The sequence below is a fragment of the Phytophthora sojae genome (assembly GCF_000149755.1).
Source record: "Phytophthora sojae unplaced genomic scaffold PHYSOscaffold_7, whole genome shotgun sequence".
Classification (NCBI taxonomy): domain Eukaryota; phylum Oomycota; class Peronosporomycetes; order Peronosporales; family Peronosporaceae; genus Phytophthora; species Phytophthora sojae.
Genome location: NW_009258121.1, coordinates 315813 through 331595, shown reverse-complemented (window position 1 = coordinate 331595; position 15783 = coordinate 315813). Strand labels below are relative to the sequence as shown.

Genomic DNA, 15783 nt, shown 5'->3' with positions numbered 1-15783 from the left:
TGAAGTTGCTAACTAGAAATTTGCAATATGAATTTTGCGACTTTCGGATTTGATTGCACGTTGGTACGCACAAAGGTGTAGATAATCCTTTTGCTTTCACTTTGGCATCGCGCGGAGCCCCTCTCAACATTGTGGTAGCGAGCTATGCAAGCAGACCCCGGTAAGGCTGACCACCTGATCATGAACTAGGTTGGGCACGCTATGTTTTGCTGGGTTGTGAAGCCAACAACGCTGTTTCATCCGTAGGGCGAGATCTTAATTAAGAGATACTTGTATCGAGACATCGAATGCTGAAGACCAAGAGAGGGGGCTTTCGCTCCCACGCTCGTAGGTCTGTTGAAACCTAGAACCGCTGGCGAGAACCTTTCTACTTGGTTGGAAATGGGGAAAACCTCAGACGACGTGTTCAAGTTACTGAAGCTGGACGACGGGGTGGAGAATCTCCTCGCCCACCCAAACATGAACACGTGGGCGTCCTACGTGGAGATGTTGAACAAGCAGAGGCCGGGGAAGGAGGTGCCCATGCTTGAGACGATGACGAAGACCTACGGAGACGCAGCAGTGGCCAAGATGATTGAAGAGGCGACGAAGTTTTCCAGCACTGAGACCATGGCGAGGGCATTGAGGAGGGAATTACTCGAGGGCTGGTCCTCTGCTAAGAAGTCCCCGGATGAAGTGTTCAAGCTGTTACAGCTCGACGAGGGGGTGGAGAACCTTCTTACGAATCCGGCTGTGAACATCATGTTGCTTTACGTGAATGCGTTCAACATTGAGAACCCGGCCAAGAAGACAACCTTGATGAGGACGATCATGACGGCGACCACCAAATAGGCCGATGCCATGGTGGCAAATGCCCTCAAAGCCGGGAGGAAGGTCAAAGCTACAGAAGACCGGGCAACAGAGTTGCAGGGACTGCAGTTCAACCGATGGGTTGAGGCAGGAATCAAGCCACGGAAAGTCATCGGGTCGATATTCAGCACCAAACACCGAGGAGGCGATTGCGAAGCAGTACGCAGTGTACTACAAATAGCAGAAAAAGTTTATCCGAGCACGAGAAGGGTGGTAGCAACCATGGCGCATAGTGCACCCAGCGACCACATCATTTTTCTGTGTCAACTTTAAACAAAAACACAAAGTTTCTTTTTTTTCTTTATTTTTGCGGTACAGATTCTTGGAGTGCAATGACTTCAACAGTACGGGTATGGCAATCATACACTGCAGCGAGATTACAGCCGACACTGACGCTGCGTTGAGAGAGCTCGGCCCATATTAGTTAGTATCTGGAATTTCTTCAGGCAATACCACTTACTACGTACTAGTTCGGGCACATTTCCTTCCTTCGGCGGGGAGAATCGATTGTTCAATCTCTCACTGTTACGACCCTGAGAAGTACTACTACTACTGTTACCTAATCGACGTGCTCTATCTCGTACCGGTGTTATCCGAAGCGAACTTTTTTCACCGGTTTGACGTCAGCTTTCTTCCTGCGAGTCAGCGATGCAGGTGATGCCGGGCTCTTGATGTAAATGTTCATGTAGTCGAGCAGCAACTGTTTGTAGCGCGGGTGGAATGGATCCACTTTCAGCTTACCCTGGACATGCCCCACGGTGTATTGATTCTCGCTCCAGCTCTTGAGCAAGTCGACTCGGAACTTCTTGTCGCCCAGCGCCCTCATCAGGTCCTTTTTGCGGAAATCGTTCATTTTCTTCTCCAAACCGGTCAACTGCTTCAGCACGCTTCCGATGCTTCTCTCCTCGGCGCCGTGAATTGACTCATAGGAGCGTAAGAATCGGCTACTACTGGCACTGTTCGCAGCTGCGTTTCCTGGGTGAGCTTGGGTGATATGTGCCGACGCGAAATCACATAGCACCACAAGGGTGGTCGCGGCTAGGAGTATTCGCATGTCGAGTTTCCAGTGTGTGTGTAGATTGAGTGGCGGAAGGTAAATTGGCGAGTGGGGAGGATTTCACCTGGCTGGACAGAATTCGACGGTCGACGACGAGTGATTAGTACATGCAAGGATGTGCGAATCATGCGGTACTGTACTGCACCGTACGTACGCTCTACTCAACTCATGTCAGTGCTGTGTTATCGTCCACGAAAAAGGATCTCGCGGACAGGAAACCAGGCTACGCAGCGCTGTCGCTTGAGCCGGCGTGCTCCGGTTCGCCTGTGCCCAAGGAAGGAAAATCAGAAATGAGACCATTAACTTGGTGAATGTACAATGTTTTCATTTGAGAAGCGCAGAATGCAGGGGGTTCCTACGGTAAATAGCCTAGACAGAATACATGTATATGCATTGAAGTTATTTGGTACCATGTTTGAACGAGACCACCCGACTATTCAGTATCTTGCAGCGTGCTGGATGCAAGCAGTGGTGCAGACAGCGTCTGCTCCGTGGGCAACATAGCCTTCGTCTTCCGCTCCAGTGCATCATCGGCGACAGTTGGAGGCGTGTAATATCGAAGCAGCAGCGACGAAATCACCACGGACACGGACGAGAGCGCCATCGCAGCGCTGGCAAACATGGGCGGGATACTAAACCCAACCGGGTACAGCACGCCGGCAGCTAGCGGGATCAACAGACAGTTGTAGCCGAAAGCCCACACGTAATTCAGTCGGATCCGGTTGAAAATCGTGCGAGACAAGTGCAGCGCAGTGATGACAGCGACCAAGTTGGACTTCATCAGCACCATGCCAGCCGTTTCGACTGCAATCTCCGTGCCACCGCCGATGGCGATGCCCAAGTCCGCCTGAGCAAGTGCAGGGGAGTCATTGATGCCATCGCCCACCATGGCGACAATGCGGCCCAAGTCCTGCAGCTCTTTCACTTTGGACGCCTTCTCGGACGGAAGCACGTCGGCCATCACATTGTCACGATTCATCCCCAAGTGCTCGGCGATAGTGAACGCTGTTCGCGTATTGTCGCCAGTGACCATCCAGACTTCCAACCCCATCGTTCTCAGCTTTCTCAGAGTACGAGCTGCCTCTCCACGTGGAGCGTCAGCCACAGCGAACACACCGCTTAGTTCCCCGTCGACGGCCACGTAGATCGACGTCTTGCCGGCGTTTTGAAAGGCGATTACAGTCTGCATGACTTCGATGCGGTTCGCTCCTTCGACGTCATTTTCTTCCATCCACGCTTTGTTGCCAATCATGATATCCCGGTCGCCCACGCAACACAAAATGCCCTTCCCTGAAGCTGCACGGAAATCCGTCGGCTGCTCAAGAGGCAACGACATGGACTTGGCGTAGTCCGTGATGGCCGCACCCAGAGGGTGTTCACTTCCGCGTTCTGCGGATCCAGCGAGGACGGCCAGCTCCTCCGCGTCTAACGTTGAGCTGAGTGGATGCACATCCGTCACGACAGGCTTCCCCACCGTCAACGTCCCCGTCTTGTCGAAAATGATCGTGTTCACATTGTGAGCAGCTTCCAGTGGTTCGCCTCCTTTGATCAAGACCCCGTGTGCGGCTCCGACACCCGTACCGACCATGACAGCAGTGGGCGTTGCCAGTCCCAACGCACAGGGACACGCTACGACCAGCGTCGCGATGCCAAAGTCCAGCGCGAACACAAACTTCCCGTCCGAGTTGGGGATCCAGTCTTTGGGAATGCCATCCCGAGCACAGAGTATGTGCCACACCGCGAACGTCCCCAACGCAAGCGCGACTACCACCGGGACGAAGATGGAGGAGATGTAGTCGGCGTAAGCTTGAATTGGGGCCTTTGAGGCCTGCGCGTCCTCCACAAGTCGAATGATCTGACTCAACGCCGTGTCGGTGTCGATCCCCGTGACTTGCATGTGGAACAGCCCTTCCACATTCAAGGTCGCCCCCAGCGCGCGGTCTCCAACGACTTTCTTTACGGTCTTGGACTCACCAGTCAGCATGGACTCATCCACTCTGCCTTCGCCATACACAACCACACCGTCCGTGGGGACCGAGGATCCACGCACAACCTTCAGGACGTCTCCACGCTGCACCAATTCAATCGGCACTACTCGCTCTTCGATGATGTGTGATCCGTCCGCGCTGAAGATCAACAGCGTGGCCGACTTGACCTGCAACTCCATCAACTTGGTCAGCGCCGCCGACGTTTTCACCTTCGCAGTCGCCTCCAGGAGCTTCCCCAGCACTACAAACGAGATCAGTACCGACGACGTCATGAACATGTCCAAGGTCGCAACCTCCGCGTTGTCCAGCGCGATGGCACGAATCACAGTAAACAAGCCGTAGAAATACGCCACATTCGAGCCCATCGACACCAGGAACGCCATCCCCAGCACGCGGTTCCTCACTCCTTTCCAAGCGTCGACGTGGAATCGACGAGCTGAGTAAAACTGGACTGGGGACGCGAGAATCGCGACGGCCAATGCCTCACAGGAAAGGCCAGGCACGACTTCCGACATTAACCCGTGCTTGACCTGTGCGATGTTCTCGAACACCAGCATTATCAGTAGGATTGGGGGCGTGAAGACCAATGCAGCGAAGAAATCGGTGCGATACTGTGAGATCTCCCTCATGCGCTGATCTCCGAGAGCCTGTAGCGCATTGGCCTCAGTCACGTAGGAAGCCTCGTACCCAATGTCCTCCACCGACTCGATCAGCGTCCGAATGCCGACCACGGACTTATCGAAGTGAATGGCAGCCTTCTCGGTCGCCAAGTTTACAGAGGCGGATAACACGCCTGGCGTGCTCTTCAGCAGGTTTTCGACTGAGTTGGAGCACGAGCTGCACGTCATCCCGCCGATCAACAGTGTTGCGTCGCCCATTTCACTCTTCTCGTCCTTCGGTATGCACGAGGAGGCTTGGTATCCGACATTCTCCACAGCTTTAGCAAGCGCTTCGACACTCATAACATCCCTATCGAACTGCACGACAGCTTTCTCAGTCTCTAAGCTCACGGATGCAGAGACGACGCCCTCTGTGCGCTTCAAAGCACCCTCGACGGTGTTGGCACACGAGCTGCACGTCATTCCACCGATCAGCAACGTCACTTTGGCGATCGCGCTCTTGTCCGCCTCGTCGATTGATAGCGAAACTTCTCTCGAGTCATTATCATGGATCCCTTGAGCCTTCACGCCACTTGAGTGCGATGCTTGAACGAGGCGAGCGTTGAACTTGGGCCCGACACTACGGACCGCCTCCAGTAGCATTTCATCGTCGAATTGGCGGTCAGATGCCACGTCGACAGACGCGTTGTTGGAATCGAAATTCACAGACGCCGCCACGACACCTTCCACGGCACTGAGAGCTTGCTGCACCTCGCAGTTCTTGGCACAGCTCCTGCCATCGATCGAAAGGAGAATGGTGCGTGGCGCCATTGGCGCTGATTGGCCTTCATTCATCATCTTTGAGCTCGTTCACACACCAATGCAAATTGTGCAATGGGAGACTTGTAGGCCAGCGGCGCGCGGAACTGGGCCAGCCTTTGACCTTGACCCGCGACCCGGTATCACCTTCGTTCACGTCATCGAACACGTCAACACGCAGAAAGAATTTGACACGAGTGTGGATGCGGTACGGCTGAGACGAGGCGCTTGATGGCGCGTAGCCGTTGACCCGGGTCGAACCTGCCACACTACAGCAGCACGAACAGCAAACGAGTCTACATGAACAAAACCGATGTTTAATTGGCCGCGCGCGGGGCGAGCAACGAACCTACTTTCCTGATCAAAACCAGCTCATAACGATAGCCGATCCATGTCGCCCGAGACTCGCCACAGCTCGTCCAGCGTCTGGAACTCGTCCATCTTGAGGTCCGACAACCGGCCGACGTCGCCGATCTCGTTCAAGAACACGTCAAGGCTGCCCCGGCCGGCCAGGTTGCCGCCGCTGCCAGAGTTGCGCAGCCGTCGAGCGGCCGACGCCCGCGCAGCATCGATGCTGAGTCTCGGCTTGACCTTCTTGAGCGACGGCTCGTTAGATCTGTTGTCGCCATCGTCGTCCGTGTCGTCGTTAGATTTGGTGGAGCCAGCGTTGCTGCTGGGCATCGGCGGCCTCTGGCCAGCTTGGAACCGCTGCGCGAACGCCGCCGCAGGGTTGAAAGGTCTCTGCGGGCCAGCGTAATGCTGCTTGCTAGAGGGGTGAGGCTGCTCCTTGCGCTTCTGCTGTTGCTGTTGCATCTGCATGAACGCAGCCACGGGGTTGCTGTTACCAGCAGACGGAGAGCTCTTCGCAGCTTGACTGCGAGCAAACATAGCGGCCGGGTTGGCCATCGGCTGAGTAGAAGGCGCGGGCATTTGCGCAGATCGCGGCTCCTCCTTGGCTTGCACGCCGTTGTGGATCGACTGCTCCTCCTGCGACCGACGCGACGACGGAGGCTCCTTCTCGGGGTTGGGCTGGTCTTCCTCATGCGCAGGCATATGCCGCTGCACTTGAGCGTTCTGCGGCTGCAAATGTGGGGGGATTGGCGGCGCGCGATCCACGTACTGGTGGGTCTGCTGGTGTCGCTGGTGCTGCTGCACGAACGCCGCGGCGGGGCTCATTCCGCTGTTGTTTGACATCATCGAGTTGCCCGACGACGACCCGCCATTCATTGAACTGGGCGTAGGGGGCATGTCATAGTTGTAAGACATCATCTGCGGGTGCGGCGAGTGTGACATTTGCTGCGGCTGGTGAGGCGACACCTGCGAGCTGCCGTACATGCCTCCTCCAGACCGGTACGAGTTCATCGGCGCGGCGGAGCCATAGATCTGCCCGTTGTTCATGTTTCCACTGGGCGTTGAAGACCCCGTGGGGTACATGCCGCCGTTCAGGTTGGAGCTATACCCCGACGACGGACCCGCGTAACCCTGGCGGTAGTTATCCTGCTGCTGCGAAGGTCCCGACATGCCGTTGGACGACGCGTTCACCATGTTCGGCCGACGATCGTAGTCGTGCGAGTTATTGTTTTGCACTGATCCCGACGGGGGCAGCGAGTGGTCGTAGCCATTGCTCACGATATGCTGCTGCATCGGAGGCTTGCGGTAGTGCACCATCGTGGGGTCATAGCCGCCGCCGCTCATATCGCTCGTGTACATCATGCCGTTGCTGCCCATGCCTCCGCCCATCATGTTCATACTCGGGTGATGCTGGCCACCGGACTGCATGCTCCCTGCCGGCACCACTTGGCAGTTCGGAAGTCGCATCATCTGGGCACCTTGCTGCTGCGCGTGCATGGAGAACGCGGCCACCTCGTCACTCTTAACCATGCCGCCGTCGAAGCCAGGACCCTGCTGCATCATTTGGCCGGGCATGCCCATGACGCTCTTCGGCGTCATCTTGTTCTTGTCGGCCTGGCCACGACGCCCTTGCCTGCAACAATTATCATCACGTCAGCGTTACGTTAGTTCCTCCTCAAGGGGTGCATACAAACTTCAAGCAAGGAAACACACACGCAACGCACCCCTTGCGCACTCTGCAGAGCGACTTCCAGCGGATCTTGACAGCGTCTTCTGTGCGGCCCGGCAGCATGGCGGCGATGGCCGACCAGCGGTTGCCGAGTCTGGCCTGCGCATCGAGAATCATGCGGTCCTCCTCGGGCGAGTACTCTCCGCGGACGATGCTCGGGTCCAGGTGGTTGTACCAGCGCTCGCGGCACTGCTTGGACGTGCGGCCGGGGATGCGCGTGGCCACCTGGCCCCAGTTCTTGCGGCCCTCGGCCACCAGCTCCTTCAGCAGCTCGTCCTCGTCGGGCCGCCAGTGGCCCTTCACCAGGCCAGGGGCCAACACCTTTGTCCAACGCTGCAGACACTGCGTGTGGTTGCGGCCGGGCACCTCCTCGGCGATGGACTTCCAGTTGCGCTCGCCGTGGCGGCCCACGGCCTCGCGGAGCTTGTCGTCCTCCTCCTGCGTCCAGCGCTTGGGCACGGCCTTGTCCTTCGTCTTCATAATCTGCAGCAGCAGCAGCAGCAACAACAGCAACAACGTCACGCCCGTCAGCCCTCTACTCGTACCAACTAGCTACCTCCTCTGCCTCGGCCCACGTACGTCGTGCTGCTTCTGGCGGGGCACGCCCTTGATCTCTGTGAACACGCGCTTGCTGCCGCTCTGCGTGGTGGTGATGACCGCTGGCTTGGCCGGAGCCGGCTTGCTGGCGGCCACGCCGGCCGGTGGCGCTGCCGGCCCGTCGCCCTTGGGGGCGCCGCCGGCCTGGCCCTCGGTGAAGAGCAGCTTGCCGAAGTCCGAGATGGACGAGCGGCCCTCGGCCTCCATGGGGAAGGTCTCCACGAGCTCGCCCATGAGCTTGGAGATGGACTCGCGACTGACGCTGATGCTCATGGCCTTGGCCCGGGTGCGCGTCGGTCGGCCGGGGATTAGAAAATGCGAACAGCCAGCGCCCAGCCGACAGAGACCGGCAGGAGCTTGACTTGCTGCTCGCGCGCCGTCAAATGCTCGGGTAAGCCGCGGGGCACAATGCTGCAACAGGTGACGCGTGTGGCGGTCGCTCTTCCGCCGAAGGTGTTGGAGTGGCCCGGCCATGCATCGACACAATCCGGCTCTCTGCGCCAGATGTACCCCCGAGCGTACCCCCTCTGTACCCCTCAGCATACAAAACCCAAGAGCAAAAGCGAACGACAGCTGGATGGACGCCCCAGCGGATAAGCAACATCTTGCACTCCGTATGTGGTGCCACACTGCGAGGCTGAGGTGTTTTGAAAACACTGTTTTCACGCTCGAGCGGCTCGAGGCCATGAACATGTGATCAAAGCGTGTGTGTTTTACTGCACAAACGTTCCGCTGTACATGTACAAGTGCATTGGTCGTAACTCGATACTGGTACGAGCGTCACTACTGAAGTTTTTTAAATGTGCAGCAGATTAAAGCTTTACGCAAGACTCAATGAAAATACTACAGTATATCGAAACCTGTCATAGCATAACCTTGACACAAGATCGCCGCTTTTTTTTAGCTGAATACGTTTTTCCACTTTAAAAGGTAAAGAAACAACTTCAGTTTTCTAAAATGAAGAAACCATCCGGTACAGTACGGCACATCGGTACTTTTTCTCAATTAACCTTAAACCATACTTTCCCAACAAAATAAAAAACAGTGTACAAAAACACCGTTTGTAATTTTCTGGGGTATTACATTTATTTTTGTAGGTTATGCAAAAGCAACTATTTTTTTTAAGTGTGACTTATGTAGCGGTTATCTTGTTAATTCACAAACAGCGTCACTACCGGTACTGTTTGCGAGCGATTACGAGGTTGAGGTTTACTAACGCAACACAAACGAAAGTTATTTGAAAGGTTTAGTAGTTTGCATTATGCATCAAGGATTGTTCAGCGTTACAGCTTACTTAAAGTGTTTGGTTAAGGACGGCATCTTAAGTGCATTGTGAGAAGATCATTGACGGTGCAACGAAGCATCCGTGCTTAATGGCTTCTCAACTACTGCTCTCCCGCGTTGCAAAAGCGAAACATAGCAAATTACGCCGATGGGATCGATATATGGACGGTGAAGTAGGACGCGCAATGAGAGGAAAACGGAAGGAATTTACTTCAACTCACAGAATGTAAAATTCGTGTTTTCTACAGCGTCGCCATCCCAGGGAATACAGGTTGAATAAAACGGTTTCGATACCCCAACCCCACCCAACCGTACAAACGAGGTCGTATCCCGTGTTGATTGCCTGTTAGCATATCTGTTTCCGCGGTTCAACGTCCGGAGAATAGCTAGGCGCTAAGATGCACGAGCCACGTTCATACCTCAGAGCTAGTACACGGCCCAGCGCTAGAACTTAAGTCAAATGTTGGAGATAGCTTCAAACATCGGAGATAAAAATAATCGAACAATGACCAATCGAATTTCGGACATCAACTTTTCGAAAGTGAAAATCACCCGTAGAAATCAGTAAAAACCATTTTCGTCCGATTGAATTTGCAGGAGTTTCAATAGAAAAGAATATGCCAAAGTTTTGAGATAACACTCGTAAATCCGGTATTCTGGGGATCTGAACAAACAGAATATGGACTTCACACCTCGAGTTGTTAGCATTTTGGAGCGCTTAAATAGCTTAAAAGAGCACGAGAGACATCGCTTTAAATTTCAATTCGTTCAAAAAAATACGTGAAGAATACTCCCCTAGCCCTAAGTAACCCACACCACCAAGAGGTTACACTCCATTGTGAGGGTTACTCTGGCGCTGGCGATCTTTCGGCCTGTCATCCGGTGCCCCAAGAGGCGTCGGACCGTCGCCGTCTGCTTCATTCCCCGCTTCGTGCAGGACCGCGCAAGCCCCGCTCCTATCCACACACACACCACCATGTCCTCCGCGTACGGCTCCCGCGGCGGCGCCAAGGCCAAGGGCGCGGCCCAGAAGAACAAGAAGTTCGAGCTGACGGAGGAGCAGAAGCAGGAGATCCGCGAGGCCTTCGACCTGTTCGACACGGACGGCAGCGGCACCATCGACGCCAAGGAGCTCAAGGTGGCCATGCGCGCGCTGGGCTTCGAGCCCAAGAAGGAGGAGATCAAGAAGATGATCTCGGACATCGACAAGGACGGCAGCGGCACCATCGACTTCACCGAGTTCCTCGAGATGATGACGTCCAAGATGAGCGAGAAGGACTCGCGCGAGGAGATCCTCAAGGCCTTCCGCCTCTTCGACGACGACGAGACGGGCAAGATCTCGTTCCGCAACCTCAAGCGCGTGGCCAAGGAGCTGGGCGAGAACATGACGGACGAGGAGCTGCAGGAGATGATCGACGAGGCCGACCGCGACGGCGACGGCGAGATCAACGAGGACGAGTTCCTGCGCATCATGAAGAAGACCAGTCTCTATTAGGTGCTGTAGGCGGACTCGAACAAGCTGTAGACAAGAAGAACGCGTACGTGCCCGTTGCCCCCCAAACACTATCCATCACACATAGCAATACATCCCACATCTCTATCCAAAACAAAATGGTCGGTGAGCAGTCCTATGCATATGGGGGTGTATGTATCTATTCAGTGTCTGTAGCTCTACTTACTTACTCCTCGTCCGACGAGAAGTTGAAGTCGCCCACCTCGTCGGCGGCGTCCACCTCGGCCACCGACTTCTTGAACTCCTTGAGCGACATCTTCTTCACCTTGGCGACCGTCTCCTCGTCCACGGGCGTGCCCGACTTCTTGGCACGCTGCTTCTTGTTCCTCTTTTTGCTCTTCTTCTTCTTGTCGTCCTCGGCCTGCTCGGAGCTGCTCTCCTCCTTCTCCTTGGAGGCATCAGCTGAAGCGTCCAGCTTCTCCTGCAGGTCCGTCGCGTCCTTCTCGAACAGTTTCTTGACGGCGGCCTCACGCTCCGCGCGCAGGAAGTCGTCCAGCTGCGCCGTGTCCTTCGGGCACAGGTCCAGGCCGCTGCGCTTGGAGCGGATCCAGTCCGCGCGCTTCTTGATGCTGTCGCTCAGACCACGCACTTGGGCCTTCCACTTGGGGACGGCGCAAGCGTGCATGAACTTGTTGAGCGTGAGCTGCAGCGGCACCGCGAACTCCGGGAACGCCACATTGAACTTGTACACGTCGCACTCACGCTGCAGCAGCTCGAAGAGCCTCACGATCACCTGGTCGTGCACGCGCTTGGCGTCCAGCGCAGTCTTGGACAGCTTCACGCACAGCTCCAGGTCCACCTCCGTGGTGGAGTTGCTAGCACCCTTGGCTCCCTTCTTGCCGCTGCCCTTGTAGGACGAACGGAACGGCTCCAGCTGCAGAATCTCAAGCAGGGCCGGGCTCGTGGGGATGAAGGAGTTGGTGGCCAGCGCGAGCTGCTGGAGCAGCTTCACGCAGTGGAGACGCAGTGGCGCAAAGCGCAGCGTGCTCGATAGCCGCACCACGGCGAGCAGAAGCTGGCTCAGCGGGTACACGAGCGCGCGGAGCTGGTTCTCGGCCGGGTACGCGCACACCACGGCAGTCCACACGCGCAGCTGGTTGAAGAACTGCCAGTTGAGAGCAGCCTTGAACGAGTCCGGGCCCGGGGATGTGATAGTCTTGCGCACAGCAATTGCCAGCTCGCGGATGTAGACGAAGGCGTGCTGGTACGAGCTGCTGAGGTCGAGGCCAAAGAGCTCGACGACACAGTTGCCCATGAGCACGTGGTGGGGCAGCGTCACCTCGTTCGTGAACTTGGTGTTGCGCATGTACGTGACGTAGATGCCCTTGAGGCAGAGCTCCAGGAACGGGAAGGGCACAGCCAGAGCCATGTCGCGGATGCGAACGAAGGCCAGCATGCACACGTTGGCGTTCAGCGACTTGGCCCAGAGCTTCAGCAGCGCCTTGAGCATCCTCCGCGAGGTCTTGGGGCACGGCACCACGAACGGAATGTAGTGCACGAGCTCGCGCAGCACGAACGTCTGAATGTCCTGTCCGGTGGTCTGCTCCAGCAGGTAGCACGCGCAGCTGAAGAAGCGGCGGATCACCAGCGAGTACTTCTTCCACTTCTTGTCGTCGATCTTGAACTTGCCGTCGTCCTCCGAGGTCGACTCGAGCGCCACCAACGTGGTCAGCGTCGCGTGCGTCTTGCGGAACACGTTCACCATGAGGCGGTTGTACACGGCGCTGCTCTGCACGTCGTACGTGATTTCGCCCTCCTTGCTGGAGTCGGCGGCGTCGCTGGAGCGGCAGGCGTCGCTGAAGATCTTCATCAGACGACGCAGGCCCGAGACCGACTTGGTCTCAAAGCACTCCTTCTCGGCCTTCTGCAGGACGGCCATGGTCACGACGGTGCGTCCAGCTCCCTGCTGCTCCTCCTGCTCCTGCTCGGCGTCGTCGTTCTCCTCATCGTCCTCCTTCTCGTCGCCCTCAGCCACAGCCTCCTCGTCGGCATCGTCATTGCCGCCGAAGGGCGTGCCCGTCATGTAGCGCGGGTCGAGGGCGCTCTCGTCCTCCTCCTCGCTGCTGCTGCCGTCGTCCACGTCGTCGTCGTCCTTCTCCTGCTTGGACGCAGCCGACTTGGCCGTGCTCTGGGAGGTCTCGGCCTCGGCCTCGTCGTCGCTGGCGTCCTCCTCGTTGTCCGAGTCCAGGAAGTCGGCGTTCAGGAAGTCGTCCACATCCATCTCGTCCAGCATGTCGGGCTCGTCCTTCTTGCCGGCGCCGCCCTCGCCCGCGGCCACGCGCGGCTTCTTCTTGCTGGGCGCGTCGCTGTTGCGCTCGAAGCGGTTGCGCTTCTTGTCCTTCATGGCCTGGAACTTCTTCTTGGCATTGCGCTGCTTGATCTTCTGCGACAGCAGGCCCTTGGCCACGAACTTGGCCTTCTTCTTCTGCGCGCCCATTGCTGCTGCTTAGTAAGGTGCTGCTGCTGCTGCTGCTGCTACGGGAGGCGGCTGATCCTTGCGGCCGTAGGAAGCGCAACAAGCAAATGCGTCGACGTTGATGGTTGGCGCCGGGATTGGCTGGCTGCCGCTGCTGGCCGACGGTGACTGGTACGGGATGTGGTACAAGTGTGTGGACCACATGAAATGTGAAACTTGATACAGATAAACCTTGCATACCTGATACGACCGGTGGACGACAGTCGTATCATGTAAAGCAATAATATCAGGTATGTAAGTTGTGGGTAAGATTTTACCAGCTATAGCTGTCTCCGCAGTAGCAATAATTCTCACTGATATGTTGAGCTCAAGGCAGAGCGTTGTGGCTCAGAAACTGGGTGAAGCGGAGGCTAGTGCATAAGTATGAATAGCTTGAGCCTCGGGCCAATGCTTTTATTTTTATTTTTTGCGGTTACCGCCGATTGCACTCAGGGCGAGCTCTGCATCAACCCCGCTAACAGGGTCCACTAAGGTACCGGGCGGCTGCGGCTACCATCCCGTTTACCCATGAACTTTGACTCTCCAGCTACCTATTGCTATGTAAGTGGGTCTCGGGTCAGTTATCTTCATATGCGACGACGCGAGCACGAACTACATGAAGGAGCTGGACATAGTGATCGACTTCCTGATTCGCTCCCAAGGCGATGGACGTCGTGTCGGCCAGGGCAAGCAGTCCGGACGGGACGCCAGTCAAGCGCCACAACAGCGCGGCCAGCCGCCGAACAGTAACAGCAACAACAAGCAGGCCGGCCCATCACGTGGATACGTCGACCTCAGCACCGACGGACGAAGTTGGCGCTGTACTCGGAGTCGACCTGAAGACTGACATCAAGCCTCCCGATCGGAACGGAAACAAGCACCTATTGACCATCGTTGATTATGGCTCGAGTTTCAACAGGGTGTATTTGCTGCAAATGAAGGACGAAGCGGCGAAGCGAATCTTGGAATTCCTGCCCGAGCTCGAGCGCCAGTACAACGTGGCCGTGAAGGTAATCCGGTTGGACGGCGGGGGTGAGTTCCTAGGCCGCGAGTTCGAGGCCTACCGCAAGCGCCACGGCATCCAGCATCAGTCGTCGCTGCCCGACAACTCTGCCTCAAATGGCAAGGCAGAGCGTACGCATCGTTCACTGATGAATTCGCGCCGCGCGATGTTGTGGGCGTCAGGTCTTCCCGAGCGGTACTGGGCCGACTCCGTCAAATACGCGTCCTACATCCGCAACCGGCTACCAACGCGAGCGAACGCAGACATTAAGTCTCCGCTGGAGGTGCTCACCGGCAAAGTCCCCAGCGTGGGGCATATGCTGAGGTTTGGTTCCACCTGCACCACGCACATCGCTCACAAGATGGCTGCATCCGTGAAGCGCCGGGCCGAGAAAGCTGTTATCATCCGTGTCCACGAGGGCCAGAAGGGCTACCGGTTGTTCTTGCCCCGGACGAAGAAGATCGTGACGAGTGCGGACGTGCAGAACGTTGACAAGCTGGATATTCATGATAAGGAGACACAGGACGCGTTGAACGAACTGCATGGTGAGAACGAGCTGTCGCCCGCCCGGTTCGACCCCGTACAACACGCGTCGGATGCAGGGCAGGTGCGCGGTCAAGCTGGCAGCGAAGGACACGAGCAACAGCAGGAAGCGTTAGCCGGCAAACGGCGCGTCAGCGTGTGCCGGACCAAGAAGCGCACTCGACTGGTCAGAGCCCACCAACTCGTTCTTGCTCTGCCGAGTAGCCAGGAAGCGTGAGCGCACGCGATACGCCTCGTTAGGCGGAGCGAACACCCGGGACAATTGCTGTTTCAGCTGGTCCCACATCGGGAAGGTGGTCTCGACCGACGTCCCGGACGTTAGTGCCCACTCTCTCGCTCGCCCACCGAGCTTCGAGATTGCTAGTGCCACGCGCTGCGACTCCGTCCGGAGTAGAGCTGAGCTCATTGCCATCTCAACTTCACGGGTCCAAAGCATCAAGCTTTCACCCTCCTTGCCTTCGCAGGTCTTCACGCTCAACATGAGCGGCTTGGGTCTTGTTCCCGCGTCGGATGACGAAGCGGGCGCTTGGGGCGCCGCGGCCGTTGCCATCCTCTGCTGGAGGGGCCCTAGCAGAGCATTCTCGTAGCTTGAAAACGCCTCGAGTCGCGCATTCACCGCGTCGGGGCCTTGCTGCGCGAGTTGCGTCACGCCCTCCGGGCCCAGCAAGGACATAAGCTTTTTAAGCGCATCCTGCTGGTTCGAGGGCAAGTGAGCGAACTGCTCCATTCTCCACAGAGGGTCAGTCTATACAGACTCAGGTGTCGGATTGACTACGAGTGCTACCAAGTGCAGCGGGGCTACCGTAGTTTTAGTGTCAGAGCAAGACGTAACAGACTCACAGAGTCTCAGCTTAAGATAGCCCGTTCTAATACCAGAACGTACGAGTCCGTACACCTTACGGACTCCAAGAGTCAACCCTTAACTCTTAGCTGTGTGAATCTCAAACTGAATGTAGTTCCCTTTATTGCGGCAAAGCCGCCTATGGTGTAAATGTA

General features: G+C 56.6%; 8 protein-coding genes across 8 annotated transcripts; 2 read left to right on the top strand and 6 right to left on the bottom strand.

Moving 5' to 3' along the window:
- Nucleotides 1–321: 321 nt before the first annotated feature.
- PHYSODRAFT_516481 (hypothetical protein) lies at nt 322–1122 on the top strand (the record flags this gene model as incomplete). The annotated part of the gene is made up of 2 exons (XM_009533613.1): nt 322–753; nt 832–1122. Coding segments are annotated over 2 exons (723 nt in total), but the record flags the coding sequence as incomplete, so codon positions are not given.
- Nucleotides 1123–1438: 316 nt separating this feature from the next.
- PHYSODRAFT_286802 (hypothetical protein) lies at nt 1439–1903 on the bottom strand (the record flags this gene model as incomplete). The annotated part of the gene is made up of 1 exon (XM_009533612.1): nt 1439–1903. One exon carries the CDS (start codon nt 1901–1903, stop codon nt 1439–1441), a length of 465 nt encoding a protein of 154 aa, XP_009531907.1.
- Nucleotides 1904–2339: 436 nt separating this feature from the next.
- PHYSODRAFT_336094 (hypothetical protein) lies at nt 2340–5324 on the bottom strand (the record flags this gene model as incomplete). Its single annotated transcript, XM_009533611.1, has 1 exon — nt 2340–5324. One exon carries the CDS (start codon nt 5322–5324, stop codon nt 2340–2342), a length of 2985 nt encoding a protein of 994 aa, XP_009531906.1.
- A 360-nt stretch (nt 5325–5684) lies between these two features.
- On the bottom strand, nt 5685–6218 carry PHYSODRAFT_317118 (hypothetical protein; the record flags this gene model as incomplete). Its single annotated transcript, XM_009533610.1, has 1 exon — nt 5685–6218. The coding sequence occupies one exon, from the start codon at nt 6216–6218 to the stop codon at nt 5685–5687; it is 534 nt and encodes a 177-aa protein (XP_009531905.1).
- A 1120-nt stretch (nt 6219–7338) lies between these two features.
- PHYSODRAFT_317117 (hypothetical protein) lies at nt 7339–8262 on the bottom strand (the record flags this gene model as incomplete). The annotated part of the gene is made up of 3 exons (XM_009533609.1): nt 7339–7875; nt 7972–8023; nt 8108–8262. 3 exons carry the CDS (start codon nt 8260–8262, stop codon nt 7339–7341), a joined length of 744 nt encoding a protein of 247 aa, XP_009531904.1.
- A 1987-nt stretch (nt 8263–10249) lies between these two features.
- Nucleotides 10250–10768, top strand: PHYSODRAFT_515347 (Ca2+-binding protein/EF-hand superfamily protein; the record flags this gene model as incomplete). Its single annotated transcript, XM_009533608.1, has 1 exon — nt 10250–10768. The coding sequence occupies one exon, from the start codon at nt 10250–10252 to the stop codon at nt 10766–10768; it is 519 nt and encodes a 172-aa protein (XP_009531903.1).
- A 184-nt stretch (nt 10769–10952) lies between these two features.
- On the bottom strand, nt 10953–13223 carry PHYSODRAFT_250575 (hypothetical protein; the record flags this gene model as incomplete). The annotated part of the gene is made up of 1 exon (XM_009533607.1): nt 10953–13223. One exon carries the CDS (start codon nt 13221–13223, stop codon nt 10953–10955), a length of 2271 nt encoding a protein of 756 aa, XP_009531902.1.
- A 1834-nt stretch (nt 13224–15057) lies between these two features.
- On the bottom strand, nt 15058–15514 carry PHYSODRAFT_336089 (hypothetical protein; the record flags this gene model as incomplete). The annotated part of the gene is made up of 2 exons (XM_009533606.1): nt 15058–15085; nt 15117–15514. The coding sequence occupies 2 exons, from the start codon at nt 15512–15514 to the stop codon at nt 15058–15060; spliced, it is 426 nt and encodes a 141-aa protein (XP_009531901.1).
- Nucleotides 15515–15783: the final 269 nt, after the last annotated feature.